This window comes from Mustela erminea, chromosome 13 (assembly GCF_009829155.1).
Source record: "Mustela erminea isolate mMusErm1 chromosome 13, mMusErm1.Pri, whole genome shotgun sequence".
Taxonomy (NCBI): Eukaryota; Metazoa; Chordata; class Mammalia; order Carnivora; family Mustelidae; genus Mustela; species Mustela erminea.
Window position 1 is genome coordinate 69827409 of NC_045626.1, and position 19307 is coordinate 69846715.

A 19307-nucleotide genomic window follows, 5' to 3' on the forward strand; every position below is an offset into this window, starting at 1 on the left:
AAATTTCCATACATAGGGTTCTGCTGGAGAGGAGGGATGCAAAAAAAAAAAAAAGATAACTATCTATACTCTCTAAAAGTTATATTTTAGTTTGGGAGGCAAAAGATACACCAAATAACTCATTTTTACTAAATATTAAATATGCCACAGTATCTCAAAAAATATTTTTTGAAACTAGTCTACTAAAGTAAAAATTTTTAAAGTCTGATAGGTCTATAAAACCCTTGCCCTACCTACATACATATTACTATAAACAGATACCCTCTGCTTGAAAGAGTAAGCCAATATAGAGAGATATAATCTAGCCTCTGATAAAAATTGAAAAACTGGAATACAAATTAGAAAATTTCTGGACCGGGGTGCCTGAATGGCTCAGTTGTTAGAGTATGTGACTCTTAATCTCAGGGTCGTGAGTTCAAGCCCCCATGCTGGTCACAGAGCCTAGTTTAAAAAAAAAAAATTTTTTTTAAAGAAAATTTCCCAACCATAATTTCATGTCAAATTATTCACCTATTTAAAAAAAAAAAATTATTCACCTATTTCACCCAAAGGACTAAAACTTTAGTGACACTGTGTGGCTATTTTGGTTACTGCATACAATATAATTTTGAGACTACATACTGAAATTCTTTATTAATTATTTGATTAATAGCTCATTCATTCACTCATTCAAAAATAGACATGGCCCCTGATCTCAGGGAACATGCAGACCAGGAGGAAAGAAAACATTAAACAAAAAAGCAAACAGATAGGGACATCATTATAACTGTATTAATTGCTATGACAAAGCAGACAGGGTGCTTGAGAACATTAAACAAAAGGACAATCTAGGCTGAGGTGGGGGCAGTATATGCCAGGGAAGACCCCTCAGATCATACAGGTTCTCTATGATGGACTCTCAACTTTATTTTAAAAGCTGTGCAAGATTTTCAGGCAAGAGATTGGAATAATTAGACTCAGATTTCTAAAAGAATGTAGTATGGACAGTGAGTTGGAATGGCAGGGGATTGAAAATGGGAACAGGGAGACAGATTAGGAGGTTAGGTACAATATAGTCTCTTCTTTATAATAATTATCTAAAAATATATACATACTTACTTTAAAGAATTTGAACATAGTATCAACTACAAAGGAAACAGGGTAAAATCACCCAGAATTTCACAACCAGAAATAATCATCTTCAACAGAGGACTATCTTTCAAGATCTTGATACTCAAACTTGACTCAACTCAAACTATTTTTAACACATTAATTATTTCCTAGTAGGAAGTTTAAGATACTAACAACTGAAAAACAAATGTAAATACCATTAACAGCCTAAGTCATCCATCTAATTTATTGTCTTTTAATCTCCCCAAACAGTAAATTTAATGGATTCAGTCATACAGGTAATCATTTAAGTAAAACTAATCCATCAAACTAGCTAGATAATCTTTTCTCATCACACTGTGTTCTTTTAGTACAGGTAACATTGTAGTTATTTTTTTTTTTTTTATTTCCAGCGTAACAGTATTCATTATTTTTGCACCACACCCCGTGCTCCATGCAATCCGTGCCCTCTATAATACCCACCACCTGGTACCCCCACCTCCCACCCCCCGTCCCTTCAAAACCCTCAGATTGTTTTTCAGAGTCCATAGTCTCTCATGGTTCACCTCCCCTTCCAATTTCCCCCAACTCCCTTCTCCACTCTAAGTCCCCATGTCCTCCATGCTATTTGTTATGCTCCACAAATAAGTGAAACCATATGATAATTGACTCTCTCTGCTTGACTTATTTCACTCAGCATAATCTCTTCCAGTCCCGTCCATGTTGCTACAAAAGTTGGGTATTCATCCTTTCTGATGGAGGCATAATACTCATTGTAGTTATTTAAGAAGTGATGCTATTAGATTGTGACCTCCTTGAGTGGAGGAATCACATCTTTCTCTCATTCTTATCTCATCTACTATTTAGGTAAATGTATGGCACAGATTAAATAGATAAGAAAGGAAGGGAGGAAGGGAGGGAATTAAGGAAGGACAGAAGTAGGGAAAGAACAAGAGAAGATAGAAAGAGAGGAAGGAAGGAAAGTGAGATAGAGGGAAGGGAGAAGAAGGAAGGAGGGAGGGATAAAAAAGAGTTAACACATACATAGCACTTATTAGGCACCAGGCATTGTTCTAAATATTTTAGATCAGTGATTCTCAAAGTATGGTCCCTAGACCAACAGTCTCAACATCACCTGCAATTTATCTGAAATGCAAATTCTCACATCAAAAATTCTGGGGTGGAGCCTGACAATGTTTTTTAACAAGTTCTCCAGGTGATTCCAGTGCAAGCATACATTTGAAAACCAGTGTTTAGATTAGTTCATTATCTCAAACAACCCTAAGAAGTTCTGTTATTATTCCCATTTTGTATGTAAAGAAACTAAGGTACTTCCCCAAGATCACACAGGTGTTAAGTGCAGAACTGGTATTCCCTTCAGACTGATTCCAAAACTTGTGCTCTTAACTATATTGCACTGCCTCTCAATGATGGATGTTCAAGAAATGTTGCTAAATGAATGAATGAAGGAGAATGAATGAGTAGTGTTCAGCATGCTGGTGATGACTGTCTCCATTTAAACCTATCCAAGTTCGGGGTGCCTGGGTGGCTCAGTGGGTTAAAACCTCTGCCTTCAGCTCGGGTCATGATCCCGGGGTCCTGGGATCGAGCCCCACATCGGGCTCTCTGCTCTGCGGGGAGCTTGCTTCCTCCTTCTCTCTCTGCCTGCCTCTCTGCCTACTTGTGATCTCTGTCTGTCAAATAAATAAATAAAATCTTAAAAAAAAAAAAAATAAACCTATCCAAGTACTAAGGGCCTTTAGAGTTCAAAAGCCATTTTCTCTCAAAGATTTCCCTCATGCTCCTCACTAGATACAACCTCTCCTTTTCCATATTTCTATTGCACACAAGCAGTATCTTCCCTTTAGTATGCATTAATTTCTAATGAGGATTATGGATACTTACACTCATGACAGAGTTACTGTTAAAATCCCTATTTCTACACAAAAATATCAAGCTGATGTGAAAAAAGTCAATATTATAGCCCAATATGGCACAGGTACAGGCCAATCAGAAAGACTGCCAGCTTAGCCTTGGCACTGGGTTCCTGGAAGCTCCCCCTGGGCCAGACATTAACCGTTTAGTTGCTAGATTATAGATAGGTCTGGAGAGATCCCAAAAGAGACAATGGTGAAGTGAGGGGGAGAAAATGAGGGTCACTCAGGGTCTCAGCAAAACAGCTATTTACCACCTGATACAGAGTATTTCATATTTTAACAACAGGCACAGCTGGGCCAGTGTATAATAGCTGATCATCACCCAAGCATATGAAGTATCATTTCTCTTCTGCCATGGTCTAGAAAATCTTTGTGTGCACAGTCCATATCTGTTTTAATTTTATATGCTTTAGTCCCCCGGGTCAGTGTTGAATAAATCATAAAAAATAACTGTTCATTGAAAAAGGAAATGAATGAGTTCAACTAAATAATCCAATATAAGCCTTATTCATCTCAAAATTACTTAAGGGAATGAGAATTGAGAAGGAGTTAAAAGAAGATATAGATGGGGAAAGGAGGGGAAGCAGTGGTAGAAGGTTCATTTATATATATCTTGTCTCTTCAACTAGAACTAGAGTCTCTAATTTTTATACCCTTCGTAGCAGTCTTGGGCAGCAAGAAAGATCTGATACACTTAAAATTCAACCTGCATTTTTAAAAATTCAAGGTACGGGGCACGTGGGTGGCTCAGTGGGTTAAGCCTCCGCCTTTGGCTCAGGCCATAACAGGGTCCTGGGATCGAGCCCTGCATCGGGCTCTCTGCTCAGCGGGGAGCCTGCTCCCCCCCACACACACACTCTGCTAGCCTCTCTGCCTACTTGTGATCTCTTGTCTGTCAAATAAATAAATAAAATCTTTAAAGAAATTTTTAAAGAAATAAAAATTCAAGGTACAATACTAGCTATTTGAGGGAACAAGTTATATAAATGCACAAAACACAGTTAACAAAATAACTATAAAAACTAATTATTCAAGTCTGTTTTTTCCTTTCATATCTGTGAATTGAATCACAACTATTTTGAACATGTTCAGTGTGCTAAATGCAAGATTCTTGTCTCCCCTGTCCCACATCCTTTGGATCTCTTCCAGTGACTTCAGAGGAAATTCTGTGGTCAAAAGATATGAGTATATAAAAGAGAAAAATGAAGGTTTCCTTTCTAATTGATGAAAATAAGACATCAACAGGACAACAAAGACATAAAAAGAAACTTTCATAAATGCAAATGTAGGCACTAGTGCACTGTTAATATACAACAACAAAACAAAAACTAATTTTTTTTTAAGGTATAAAAGATAAGTCTCTAATACTGTTGCAAACTTAAAAACATTCTTACGTATCTCTTTTCCAAAGCATCAAAACAACCTTGGATCCTGTCAACAAAAAAATGTTTGATATCAATTTGGACAAGATGCAAAAGTCAAAAAAATTCCAAGAATAGAACTGATTTATAATTTTTGCTTTTAAGTACATTAAATTGGTAATCATTTTACCTTTCCCACTTGAACATTTTTTTTTAAAACTCCCAATGCCATTTAATATATCGATAGATCTTTATAAGTAACAGGCAAGCAATTTAAAGGTAGAGAACCACATCTTATTTTTCTTTTTGCCTCCCATAATATTTAAGATACTGCCATGCATACGATGAGTAATCAAATTTTGATTGATATTTTTCTCTTTAAAAAATTTTTGTTATTGAAGTTGACATACAGTATAATATTTGTTTCAGGAATACAATATTTTTCTTTCTTTATACAAGTCCATTTTTTTCAAAAACAAAACTAAATCAGTATCTTAAAATTATATTGAATAGTTGTTGTAAATTTCTAGGAAACTGTGAAAAAAAAAGACAGGAAGGAAGGGTTTTAAGGAAAAATCTTACCAAACAAAATCTTATGGGTAATTTCAACCATGATAAAAATAATGTTGTTCAACTTTTGTGGGCTACCAATTACTTACCATTTGATAATATGCAGTGACCCAGGACATTTTTTATCTTCTCGAAGGATTTTTAAGCTGAGGTCTACAAAAAACAGAAAGAAATACAGTCTAGGGCGCCTGGGTGGCTCAGTGGGTTGGGCCGCTGCCTTCGGCTCAGGTCATGATCTCAGGGTCCTGGGATCGAGTGCCGCATCGGGCTCTCTGCTCAGCAGGGAGCCTGCTTCCTCCTCTCTCTCTCTCTGCCTGCCTCTCTGCCTACTCGTGATCTCTGTCTGTCAAATAAATAAATAAAATCTTTAAAAAAAAAAAAGAAATACAGTCTATTTTCCTCTACTAAAAGATAACTGTACTAAAATCGTCCATGCTAAAAAAGGGTATTTCCTTTAACTATTTTATTTATATAACTTAGTTTTATAGCTTATAAAAACATTTTGAATCTCTAAATATCTACTTTCAAAAGAAGTCCTATGTTGAAAACTAGCTTAGTTCCAATTCTGATTATAGTCTAGTAGTCGCCCCTTCTACAATGCAGCACAATTTGTGTCACTTCTTCGCTTCTGTTGAATTCCAAGTAATCATAAGAGACTACTGAGACCATCTCCAATTTAAAACATGTACCTCAATCTCAAGTCAGTTCTCTCATATTTGTCTCCCCTAAATGAAAATAAAGATGAAAAATTTTCCCATGGGATTATTCTCCAATATTAATTTCCATCTGAAATTCAACTACTTTACTATAGGTAGAGAAGAATAGGAAAATTATATTAAAAGTTTTGACTACATCAGTCCAAAATCAATCCCTGATTCATTTATGACTTTGCATGTCACTTCACCTTTTCTTACTGTTTTCCTAAAATTGATGCTCCCTCTAACTCTATTGAGGTACATGAAAATTACTCCAAGCTGGTATTGGTATAATACTTTGAGATTACTAGAAGAGAGTAATATAGGAATACTGAGCATTTTTATGATGTATGTTACTTTAAGAACTGAGAGGGAGACATACAACTTCTACGAAAACTACCACAAAAAATAAAGCTCTAAATAATAATAATATTTCAACTCTGTTGAAAGGAAGGAAGGAACGCAGGAAGGAAGGAGGGAAGGAAGAAGGAAAGAGCAAGGGAGCCTAAAATGGAGTCACTTGCCTCCAATGAGGAGAAGCAAACCAAAACGTAATTGCAGGAATGTAACCTTTAACCAGTCAGTCTGGAATTTCCTGATGAATACTTGTGAAGTAATCTGCATGGTAGACCCCTACCCTTCCCTCTGCAAGGAAGGTGACCTTGCCTGACAAACCTTTCTCTCACTAGCGACTTCCTTGTCCTGCCCTATTTCTGCCTTTAACAGTCTAACAGTCTAACAATTTATACTGCTCCTCAGAGCTCCTTTCTATTTGCTAGATTGGATGCTACACTTTTTGTGAATCACTGAATAGAACCAATTAGATCCTCAAATGTACTCGGTTGAATTTTGTTTTTTAACATCCATCCCCCATGTCTAGGGTAGTGATTGGCACACAATAAGCCCTTAATTAATTACCCCAAACGTGTCTTTTTCCAGTTTTTCCCAATTCTGTTCCAAACAAGGAGAAACGCAACCATATTCACTATTACAGATTTATATTCTATAGACCAAAAGAAGACATGACACAAATGAAATTGTCATGATTGCAAATGTCATGCTCTTGTACACATGCACACATGTACATACGCACTTCATTGATGCTAGCTAGTAGAGAGGACAAAATGTTAAGAAAATACAATTGGAATGAGGCCAAGGTATATCATTAAATACAGATGTGAGGAATTTAAAGTAAAGTTAGATCTTGAAAAGTGAGATCTTACAAGGAAACTTATAGCTCTCTCCATTTATTATCCCAAATGACAGTTCCCATTTTAGTGACAAAACAGCAAGATTTTCTGAATTGTTATCACAATCCAGCTCTTTAAGCTAATAATACGATTCTAAAAAATTGAGGAGTCCTAGGTACATTTTTATCTTTCAATCCAAGACAAGGAAAGGAGCCAGAAAGTGCTAGTAATGTAAGGAAATGAGATCATCAGTTTAAGATGCAGAAATAAAAGAGAGTAAAGTAGAAGACCTGGCAATTGAGAAAAGAAAAGTGCTGATTAGAATAGCGATTTTCTATCAATGCTAATCAACAAATGGGTTTGGTATAAATATACTGTTCTTCCAGCATATTTATATGTGTTAACAGAAAGAAGAGTTTTTCACCTGGCTCCATCAAATTGCCTCAATGCCAAAGTAAACCTCAAAGAACAAACTCAATTGAGGCACAAAATAGCACAGATCTATAGCACCCAAATAGATTTTGACCCAGCTGTTGCTTTTATAGGTATGGTTTAAAATTACTGGGCTTGTCTATACAGATTTTTCTTCTCAGTCTGTCATTTGGTATCTAGCCAGGAACTAATGATTCCTATAAGTAAAACCACTAAACATACTGAAATTAAAATGGAAAATGAATTAGCAAATTGGTCTTGATGAACAATCCCATGAACTGGAATTAGCACACCGTGAGAACTGAAAGGTTTACTCCTGCCAAGTAGAGGAAAAGGCTACAACAGGCAAGGTAAATAGTTAAACTTTACCATCCAAATGGCGTTCTCCGTAAGAGCTCTCCGGAAACAGGCCTCTTAGATATGTTATACATGAGATAGAAGTAGCGAAAAGTTTCTTCACCATTATCAATGACTCATGCTCATTAGTGATTTGGGATGGAAAAACGGTTTCCTGGGGGGAAAAAGATGAAAAAGATTAGTTATTCTTTAATATATTCAGCCATCATGCCATTACCACAGATAATGATGGGAAGATTTTTTAAGACTTCAAATCTGATACCTTTATAGGTAATCAAAAGGAAACAGGGCTTTGAAAATGGCATTCAATTTGATCTCCACAGACAAGGCAGAGCAGAAAGGCAGGGAGAGTTACCCAGATAATTCAAGACTAGTATAATTTATTTCACAATGATCCACGGGTTTGAAGCAAAATTGGAGTTTTACTAAGATTACATAATCTCCTTCCCTTTCACACATTCCTCAGAATGCAATGCAATCTGCCTTTTGTAACCTGCATTTTATACTATTCTCTCCAAAGTCATCAAGTATATCCTATCATTGACCTCTCCTGTCCTTTGTACTAACTTCTCTGCAGTTTGACACTTTGGCCCACATTTTCCCTCTTCTCTTTCAGCTGCCATAACACTGTTTTCTTTTGATTTTTACCCATCCCTCCACATCTATCTCAATCTCTTTATTTTTTCCAGTTTTTCTGACATTTAAACATTTAAATTCTGTCTTCAGTCCTTTTCTCTTTGCATAGTTCTCACTTCTTGGGTATTGTCATCTAGTCTCACTGCTTCGGCTATAGCCTATACAGGCTGTTCTGAGCCCCACTTTTGTGTTTCTGTTCTGTGAACCCCTACACCTAGACCATTTTACAGACCCCTCAAACTCAGTTAATCTCTGTCATCTTGATCCCAAATTTCATTGTCAGAGTGAAGAATCAGCCTCCATGCCAGTCATTCAGGCTAGAAGAAGAGTTGTCTTTGGTTTCCCTTTTTATTTTTATTTTTTTTTAAAGATTTTATTTATTTATTTGACAGACAGAGATCACAAGTAGGCAGAGAGGCAGGCAGAGAGAGAGAGGAGGAAGCAGGCTCCCCACTGAGCAGAGAGCCCGATGCGGGGCTCGATCCCAGGACGCTGGGATCATGACCCAAGTCGAAGGCAGCGGCTTAACCACTGAACCACCCAGGCACCCCTGGTTTCCCTTTTTATTTCAAACCCCATTTCTAATCACTAAACCCTATAATTCTCTCTAAAGGAGTTCTCAGATGTATTTTCTCCTTTCCCTTCTCACTCTAACTGCCTTGACTCAGGGCATACTCACTTTCCCTCTTTATTACTGCGGCAGACCCTGATCTTCCTGCCAACAGTTCCTTTCATTCACTTTGTCCTTCATAGTGCCATCATTATCAACTTTAAAGAATACAAAATTATTACGACATGACTAGTATTCATGTAGGATAGAGTTCAAGTACCTTAGTGTGGCACTGAGAACTATCAAAGCCTTATCCTTGCCTAACTCTCCTGCCTCATCTGCCACCCCACCCCTCTGCCCCTATTCCCTATCACCTCCTGTGTCCCTTACCCTAGTTGTATGTAACTACTATTCATTTACTATTCTACCACCATGTATCTCCATACTAGAGTTCAACAGAATATTAAGGTTCTATAAAATGTCAGCCTTTCACAAAATGTATCAATATTAACAGTAGTTTCCTTCTAAATTTTATATGTGTGTGTATGATATATTGAAAAATATATACAGTTATTCTTTTTTTTTTTTTAGATTTTATTTATTTATTTGACAGAGAGATCACAAGTAGACAGAGAGGCAGGCAGAAAGAGAGGGGGAAGCAGGCTCCCCGCTGAGCAGAGAGCCCGATGCAGGGCTTGATCCCAGGACCCTGGGATCATGACCTGAGCCGAAGGCAGAGGCTTAACCCACAGAGCCACCCACCCATATACAGTTATTCTTAAATGACTGGATAGTCTGCCCTAAGAAACAGTGTGTTATATTAGGAATGTCGTAAGACAGTGACAGATGAATGAATTTTACTTCAGTGTATAAGAATTATCTAGGGGCACTGGGGTGGCACAGACAGGTGAGTGTCCAACTCTTGGTTTTGGCTCAGGTTGTGGTCTCGGGGTTGTGGAATCAAGCCCCACATCGGGCTCCCCAAGAATCCCCTTGGGATTCTCTCTCCTTCTCCCTCTGCCCTTCATCACCCTGCTCTCTCTAAAATGAATATAAAAATCTTTTAAAAAAATTGTCTACTAAATAAAATAGAGTACTTGTTGATAGTTTGTTTTGTATCTTGAGTTATCATTTCAACTTGTTTGTCATATCTAGTATTGACTATGTACATGTATAAAAATTAAAAATTTGATCATTTTTGTCACAATTAATTAGTCTGAGACTGCTTTTTGCTCTCTTATTTAATCCAAGCACAAAATATGTCTCATGAACTTCAGCTGGTATTGTGTCAATACATTTTAATTTTAAAGTATTTTCCAAATATCGATGACTTAGATTATATTAAACTTTTTGTTCAAAAAGGCAACTTGTATGGGAGAAGATATTCTCAATACATACATCTGCAAAGGACTCATATCTAGGATATATGGAGAGCTCCTAAAATTCACTAAGAAAAAGACAACCAAAAAGAAAAATAGGGACAAAATACTTGAATAGACACTTCACAAAACAGGATATCCAAATGGCCAATAAATTGTGCTCAAATGGGACACCAGTGTGGCTCAGCTGATTAAGCATCTGACTCCTGATTTCAGCTCAGGTCCTGAGCTCAGGGTTGTGAGATTGAGCCCCATGTTGGGCTCTGTGCTGGGTATAGAGCCTGCTTGGGATTCTCTCTCTCCCTCTCTCAGTCCCTCCCCTGACCTAAATAAAGTAGTGCTCAAACGCCACCAGGATGTGCGCATTAAAACCACAATGAAATAATACTATGCACTTAACACAGAGGCTAAAATTTTTAAAAAGTCAGAAAATACCAAATGTTGATAAAGATGTGAATCAGTCAAACTTTTAAACACTGGTTATAGGAGCATAATAAGTGAGCACAACCTCTTTGGAAAATTTGCTCAATGGTATTCACTAAAGCTAAATACTCGTAGGTATACACCTGACAGATATGCATACATCTCCCCACCAAAAGAACAGTCATAACACTATTATTTATAATGGACCCAAAATGGAAATTACTAATGTCCATCAACAAAAGAATGGATAAACAAATTGTAATATATTCCCACAATGGAATACCATAGAGAAATGAGAATGAATGATCTATAACTATACTTAACAATACTGATGATTTTCATACATAAAAGAAACCAGATACAAGTGACTACTATTGACTTCATTTATATATGATATGAAAGTAGATAAAACTACTATTTCTATGCTGTCAGAAGTCAGGATGTTTAAGTCTCTGATGATCTTAATCAAATTCAGAGCTCTTTTTACTATATTAAACAGTTCCAGCTGTTGAAGTTTTAAAAATTCTGTTGCTTAGAGGCAGGTACTACCCAAAAATATGCCTTTGATGAAGAGGAACACCCAAAAGTTTTTCTTTCTTTTTTTTAAATGTATTTAAGTAGCCTCCATACCCAGTGTTGGGCTTGAACTCATTACCCCAAGACCAAGAGTCACATGTTCTTCTAGCTGAGACAGTCATGTACCCCCAAAAAACTTTTTTTTAAGATTCATTTATTTGGGGGGTGTACACAGAGAGAGTTTCAAGCAGACCCGACACAGGGCTCAATCTCACAATCCTGAGATCATGACCTGAGCTGAAACTGAGTCAGATGCTTAACCAACTAAACCCCCCAGGCACCCCCCCAAAAAACCTTCTATACTCCAAAGACGTTCTAGTCTTTGCTAGATTTTGCTCTATAAGCTTTGTTCTTCTTTGGTATACCATATAGTGGCAATGAATGATCAAACTATATTATATTCAGGTATTAAAAATACATAATAAAATTATTACTCTTGCAGTATGGAAGGAACTTTGGAGACAAATCAGTATGGATCTTAAAAGCCAGGTTAAGGAATTTATGCTTTATTCTGCAATCAGTAGAAAGTCAAGGGATTTGATCAGGAGAGTGAGTAAAATAATTATTTTAGTAATTAATATTAGGCTATAAGTAGAAGTAGGAAAAACTGAAGCTGAAGGACATCAGGTGTGTATGTGGTGTGCATATGTGTATGTGTGCATTTAAAATTTTACAGAAAATTGTTTTTGTATTCACAGATTCTGAGAAATTACTGTTCCTTTGAGTAATTGAGAAATAGCTGGCATGGCATGCATATATAGTAACTTACTGAAAACTTGCCAAAACTTAGAGGCAATACTTGAGTAATAACCATTTGTAGAATTAAATAACCTGAAAGTATAGAGACACTTATTTTTAATATAGGATCTAAAAAGCCATTTGTAGTAATGAAGATCAATAGCTGAAAAAGCCCTCTAGAGTTCTATTATTTCTTTATACTCCAGAGATTTTTTTTTCTTAGTTCAATGATCTAATGCTTTAAGGGTCATCATCGATGTTTTTATAAATGTCTAATACATGAGGGGCACCTGGGTGGCTCAGTGGGTTAAAGTCTCTGCCTTCGGCTCAGGTCATGATCCCGGGGTACTGGGATTGAGCCCGGCATCTGGGCTCTCTGCTCAGGGGGAAGCCTGCTTCCCACCATACCCTCTGCCTGCCTCTCTGCCTACTCATAATCTCTGTCTGTCAAATAAATAAATAAAATCTTTAAAAAATGTCTAGTACATGAAAATACTATGACTTGATAATAGAAAACACTATTATAAATTATTATTATTTTTTAAATTTTTATTTATTTATTTGACAGAGAGAGAGAGAGAGAGAGAGAGATCACAAGTAGGCAGAGAGGCAGGCAGGGATAAAGGAGGAAGCAGGCTCCCTGCTGAGCAGAGAGCCCGATGCGGGGCTTGATCCCAGGATCCTGAGATCATGACCTGAGCCGAAGGCAAAGGCTTTAACCCACTGAGCCACCCAAGCGCCCCTATTATAAATTATTTTAACAAGTTAGTGAGCTAATGACAAAAGTGATGTTTGACTGCTTAGCTGTCCAGTTACACCACCTAAGACCAGTTAACTTTACTACTTTGCACTTCAGTTTCCTCCTTAATGTGAGGTTTAATTGAAATAATAATATAAAGCCCTTGGCATAGTGCCCAGTACAGGGTAAGTGCTGAATAAATGTTAGCTTCTATAATTGTTATTCTTGTTTTAAATATTAAATAGCAAAATCATACAGTCACTTAAAATTTCCTGGGAAAAGTAGTTCATACAACCCAAACTACAAAGATCTGTTTACATCAAAAACTCAATTTGTTAATTTACAGTGAGAAAAATAACTGCCAAACTGATTGCAATTTGTATACCCAACTCAGCATCTCCCCCTAGGAAGGAAGCCACTTAGGAAACCAAATGGGATCAGGAATCCAGTGAGTATACTGAATTTGAGTCAGAAAAATGATGGCTTTCTCTCTGCCCTAATTCTCCTTCAACCTTAATCTTGTCCTTTTTTTGCTACAGCTTAATATTCCTAAAACAATTGTTTTATTCACTTTACTGATCAAACCCACTGACTGTCTACTGATTGAAGAATAAAGCATAAATTCCTTAATTTGGCTTTTAAGATCCATATTAATTTGTACCAAAAAGTTCCCATTCAACTTTATTTCCTACTTCTGTCTAACATGAGGTCTCTCAACTCCAATAAGAATGGATTCTTCATTATTTTCTAAAATATGCCATGTTCATTTTTCATTTTGAGCCAAGGCACATTGGTAGGTTTTCCTCATAGAATTTTCTTCTCTCTTCTCTACTCAAATCCTTTACATTATTCAAAGTCCACCTTCAGTCACATTTCCTTGATGAGTAATTCACAAACCATTTAAGTCTATACAAAATCTCTCAATTCCTCTTACTTGTATTGCTTTACTCTTTTTCACATATAAGTAATACACATACTGCTTTGTAAATTGGCTTAACTCCTCTAAATCATAATTCCCCTGTCAGATTCTAAACTTCTAGAAGATAAAGACTTTTTTATTCTCTCAGAGAATAACACCATATTATATATATAGACACACACACATATGTAAATACATATATTATATAATATTGAGCTCTCAATTAATAAATGCATGATTCATTAATGAATGTCTTGGGGTAAGTTAAACCCGCCCTTGTGAACCCAGAAAGTTCCTTGGCTTTGGCATGTTACCCCAAGGTCCCAGCCTCCAAGTTCCTCTCTATATTCTCTCCTCAGTTCTTATAATTATATCATAGTACCTATCAGAAATTTCCTAACTGCTTCAGGGTAAATGTCTAACAAAAAAAAAAAATTCTCTTTAAACATCTTTTTTGTTTCTGACTTCTTTCACTCTAGAAAATCTAAACATATAAACATGAAATAAGCACCCAGTTACTTTGTAGAAATGTATCCTAATTTCTTGAACATTCTCAGCCCATTACACAGTTAAAATGTAGACATATTCTGACAAAATATTATGTGCCAATTAACTGATAAAACTGCTGTTTTAAAAAAACACCAAAGATTAAAGTCATGATTCTGAACTAAATTACTAAATAGCCATTGATTTTCTTTTAATTCTTAGTAATTACCTTAGATGCTTTGTGAATTTTGATAGAGTGAGAGAGCTGAGCAGTGGCCATTGTAATAATGTATCAGGATTCTTTTGATAGGTCAAACCTGTGGGGGGTGAAAAGAAAAATTAAAGACTTTGCCTAACATAATGTTTTTTGTGAATTTTCCAAAGAAGACCTACATATAATTAGCATTTGACTGTATTCTTTGGAAAATTAGTTTAATGAACATTTTTATCTCTCCTACCCATTTTCTATGAACTTAGCATAAGGGCTCTGGATTAGTTTTTTCAACCACCCAGTGAGAATTTAGGTTGATTTGCCTGTTCCCACATACATTTGGGAAGAAAAAATAAATTGTAAATCACCTACAGATTTAACAATGTATTTTACTCATCATTGTTATTCTCTTAGATTCCAACTGTGCTCTGTATGTAGCAGAGGCTCAAAAACATTTCTTGAATTAACTTTACGGGTAATTGGTTTTCAAAGGTAACTCAAATGTTAAGATTTACACTTTATACCATTATGGTGGCTATTCCCCAAAAATGGAAAATAATAATGTTGGTGAGGATATAGAGAAATTGGAACCCTTCTGCGCTGGTGGGAATCATACAGCTGCCTTAAAAAACAGTATGGCAGTTCCTCAGAAAGTTAAAGAGAATTACCATATTAATCAGCAATTCCACTTCCAGGTATAAACCAAAAGAACTGAAAGCAGGGATTCAAACAGATACTTGTACACCAATGTTCACAGCAGTATTATTTAAAATATCTAATAGGTGGAAACAACCCAAATGTCCATCAACAGTTAAATGTTTTTTTTTTTTTAACGTGGTATGTACAATGATATATACAAGCCTTAAAAAGGAGCAACATTCTGATGGCATGCTATAACATGCATAAAACTTGAAAACATTATGCTAAATGAAATGAGCCAGACACAGAAGGACAAATACTGCATGATTTCACTTATATGAGGTAGAAGTACCTGAAGTAGTCAACTTCATAGAGACAGAAAGAATAGAGGTTACAAAGAGCTGGAGGGTAGAAGGAATTGGATGTCTAAAAGGCACAGAGTTTCTGTTCAGGATGACAAAAATTTTCTAGGAATGGATAGTGGTAATGGTTGCATAACACCATGAATGCACTCAGTACCACTGAATCGTATACTTGAGAATGGGTGAGGTAGTAAATTTTAAGTGCATTTTAACACAATAAAAATATTAATGTTAAAAATACATCTAATTTGGGGGGACCTGGCTGGCGCAGTTGGTGGAGCATGTGACTCTTGATCTTGGGGTCATGGGTTCAAGCCCCACATTAGGGGTAGAGTTTAGTAAAAAAAAATAAATAAATAGGGGCACCTGGGTGGCTCAGTTGTTAATTAAGTGTCTGGCTTCAGCTCAGGTCATGATTCCAGGGGCCCTGCATCAAGCTCCCTGCATTGCAGGAAGCCTGCTTCTCCCTCTGCCATTCCCCCTGCTTGTGTTCCCTCTCTCACTGTGTCTCTCTCCATCAAATAAATAAAATCTTAAACAAAAATAAAGATAAACAAACAGAACAAAGTTCTATTTTAAGTTATAAAAAAAAATCCATCCAGTTCACTTTTATTGCTTCACTACCATTAAAAAAAGCAGCAGCAAATTTCCCTTTTTCTTTTCAAAGACCTTAATTTAATTTATACTGTGGCTTCTTTTCAAGATTTTATGTAGTTCTGACCAATATATTTGTAAAATAACCCATCTAAAGTAATTCCATTCTGGATCTCGCAGGATAGCCTGTGACCTTTTTGGTGTATAGATTCTGGATGATTTTGCAAATAAAAGAAGGCAGAATTATTTGAGGATGCTGCCACAAGATGGTGATAGAGATTATTAACAAGTACTACTTAATTTCTCTCAATTTCTTCAGAGCAACACTAGGGGACACTCTTTTACAATATCTTACAGGACACTGAAAACCACTTAATAGTCCTTTAGTCCTTAAAAATTCCAAGGTATCTTTTGTTGACTTCAGAATATGACCTTCATTTCTATGTATAACCTTCAAATCTAACTCAACACAGAAACTGTTTCCCTTGCAACTTCAAGTAATAAAATGAGCAAAATAAGTAACTACAATAGTTTAAGCTCTAGTTCTGGCCCATTAAACCATATAAATGCCCCCTACTGGGGTAGTTATTAGCCTTAGAGACAATAAATAATAATAAGAATAATTTTTAAATAGATTTCTACATTGATTTTTTTTTTTTTTAAAGTAGTCTCCATGCCCAGTGTGGAGCTCAATGCAGGGCTTGAACTTAAAACTCTGAGATCAAGACCTGAGCTGAGCTAACAAGTCAGACTCTTAACCAACTGAGCCAATTAGGGGCCCCACTACATTGATTTTTTTTTTTTTTAATTTCTCTATGGGGGTATCTGGCTAGCTCAGTCAGTAGAGCATGCAGATTTTGATCTTGGGGTTGTGAGTTCAAGTCCCACATTGGGTATATTGATTACTCAAATAAATAAACTTAAAATTATTTTTCTCTGGTCATAAAACATTCTGGTGGCATTTTTAGAGAATCAAGCCCTAGGGTGCCTGGGTGCAAAGTCGTTTGAGTGTCTGCCTTCTGCTCAAGTCATGATCCCAGGATCCTGGGATCGAGCCCTCAGCCAGGGCCAGGCTCTCTGCTCAGCAGGGAGTCTGCTTCTCACTTTTCTTCTGTGCTCTTCCCTCTCTGTCAAATAAATAAAATCTTTAAAAAAGAGAGAGAGAATCAAGCCCTGAAAAAAGCATCATTCAAATAGAACATAATGCATTATTACGTCTATACTAGAATGTACAGATAATCTGGATTAAACTGATACTATCATTGAAAACTCCAAGGCAATCAGGGCACTTGCTTTTGTTGTTGTTGTTGTTTTGTTTTAAAGATTTTATTTATTTATTTGACACAGAGAGAGAGATCACAAGTAGACAGAGAGGCAGGCAGAGAGAGAGGGGAAAGCAGGCTCCCTGCTGAGCAGAGAGCCTGATGCGGAGCTCAATCCCAGGATCCTGAGTCAATCCCAGGACCCTGAGACCATGACCTGAGCGGAAGGCAGGGGCTTAACCCTCTAAGCCACCCAGCCCCGCCATGGCACTTGCTTTTGAGAAAGAATTCAAAGCTAGTCCCTATTAGCATTTGGTAAATACCTAAGAAATTAATATTCATAAAATGAGTAAAGTTAAAGTTTATATACATATATGTGTGTATGAAGAGAGAAATAACCAGTAGTATAATATAGAAAGAGGCTTTGGGGTTAAGGAACGTAGGCCCATATTCTGCTCAACTACTGAGTAGCTCTGTGACTTAGTTAAGTCACCCAATCATTCTGGACCTCAGTTTCCTTTTTGCAAAATAGAGACAATAAATCCAACTTCTCAGGGCTCTTACAGTGTTTATGAGGGCATGTATTCATCTGGAGAGCATACATAGCCTAATGGTTAAGTACACACACTCTTCTGGAGCCACACTGCCTACAGCCAAATTTCAGTCTGCAATTAACTTGCCATTTCATCTTGGGCAAATTGTGTGCCCCAGTGTCCCCATCTGTAAAATAAGGACGGTCCTAGTACCTGCTTCATTGGGTTGTTGTGAGGACTTACTTAGTCTTAGACTTACGAGGCACTTGAAACACTGTCTGACAAATATTTTCATTATAAGTAACAAAGCATATTTATTTTTTAAAATCTTACGTTAGTATTTGAACTCCTAGTTTTCTACTGGCCTTCTAGTTGTTCTTTCTCATTCTCTACTTCACACTTTTTCCCCTGCACATTTTTGAGTGTTTGGTGTTCAGGGCTCTGTACTAGGAGCTCCTTTTTTTTTTCCTTCATCTTCCTACTTCTAAACACGCCCTCCCTGGATGAACAAATACATTTTCATTGTTTCAATTACTATATCCATTCTAATGATTTTTTTTCATTCTAATGATTCTTAAATGTTAGAAGCCCAGGTCTTTCTGGGGAGTTAGAGATCTGTACCTCTACGAGACAGTTCCACTTTGATGTTCCCAACACATCTAAATGTCAATTCTTTTCTCCCAAAACCTATTCCTTTTCCATAGCTCAATGTCTCCTGCAAATAACATCATCAAATACCTAATTTCTCAAGCCTAAAAACTATGACTCAACCCTGACTTTGCCTCACTTACACATCTAGTCTTCTTAATATTTATCAAATGTGTCCTTTCCTCACTTTACACAAGTTGTTGTTATCTCTGCTTTAGATGAGATTAGACTCATCTTTTGCTACCAGTCTGCTGGTCACTGATTCTGCCCTTCTCCAGTCTGTCCTTTGTATTGCAGCCAGAGTTTTCTTTTTAAATTGCAAACTTGATTATGTAACTCTGTAGCCTGAAATTCTTCAATGGCTTCCCACTGCCCTCAGGATAAAATTCAAACTCCTTAAGGTGGCTTCAAGATCTGGCTCATCATGCCTCCCTAGGCACATCTCTAACCATTTTCCCTTACACTTTAATGCATCAGTTATTCTTATCAACATTCGTTACCCTAAACCATATTCTCTCCAGCTTTTAGGTTTTTGCAATAATCCTTCCACCCAAAACCTTCTCCTTCATTCTCAATTCCTACTTATCTCCTAGATATGGAGTATAGTGTTCTCAAGGAACTACTTCCTTACTCACCACCACCAACAAGTTGGGTTATGTGCCCATTGTAACATATACACTATCATGGTTGCATTTATAATACATCCATCCCACCCTGCCTGTGAGCTAACATGAGGGTAAAGTTGTGTCTGTCTAGGTCCTTCTTTATTTTTTACGTTTTTTTTTTAAAGGTACAATTTAGTGAGTTTTAGTATATTCATAGTTTTGCAACCATCACTACTAATTCCAAAAGATTTTTCTTATCCCAAAAAGAAGCCCCACGCCCATTACCAATCACTTCCTACTCCCCCTCCCCTGGCCCCTTGCAACCACTGATCTACATTTTATCTCTATGGATTTGCCTATTCTGAACATTTCATAT

The 19307-nt window shown here is 36.7% G+C and overlaps 1 protein-coding gene across 4 annotated transcripts in view; it reads right to left on the minus strand.

Annotated features, from left to right (window-relative positions):
• HORMAD2 (HORMA domain containing 2) overlaps positions 1-19307 on the minus strand; it is a 97391-nt gene that overhangs the window by 74672 nt on the left and 3412 nt on the right. For all 4 annotated transcript variants that reach the window (XM_032309336.1, XM_032309338.1, XM_032309337.1 and 1 more), the window contains exons 2-5: positions 14307-14394; positions 7644-7785; positions 5047-5110; positions 4421-4457 (exon numbers count right to left, since the gene is read on the minus strand). In XM_032309336.1, coding sequence (XP_032165227.1) covers positions 4421-4457; positions 5047-5110; positions 7644-7785; positions 14307-14357 — 294 coding nt within the window. In that variant the 5' untranslated portion in view covers positions 14358-14394. The remainder of the gene's footprint in view (positions 1-4420; positions 4458-5046; positions 5111-7643; positions 7786-14306; positions 14395-19307) is intronic.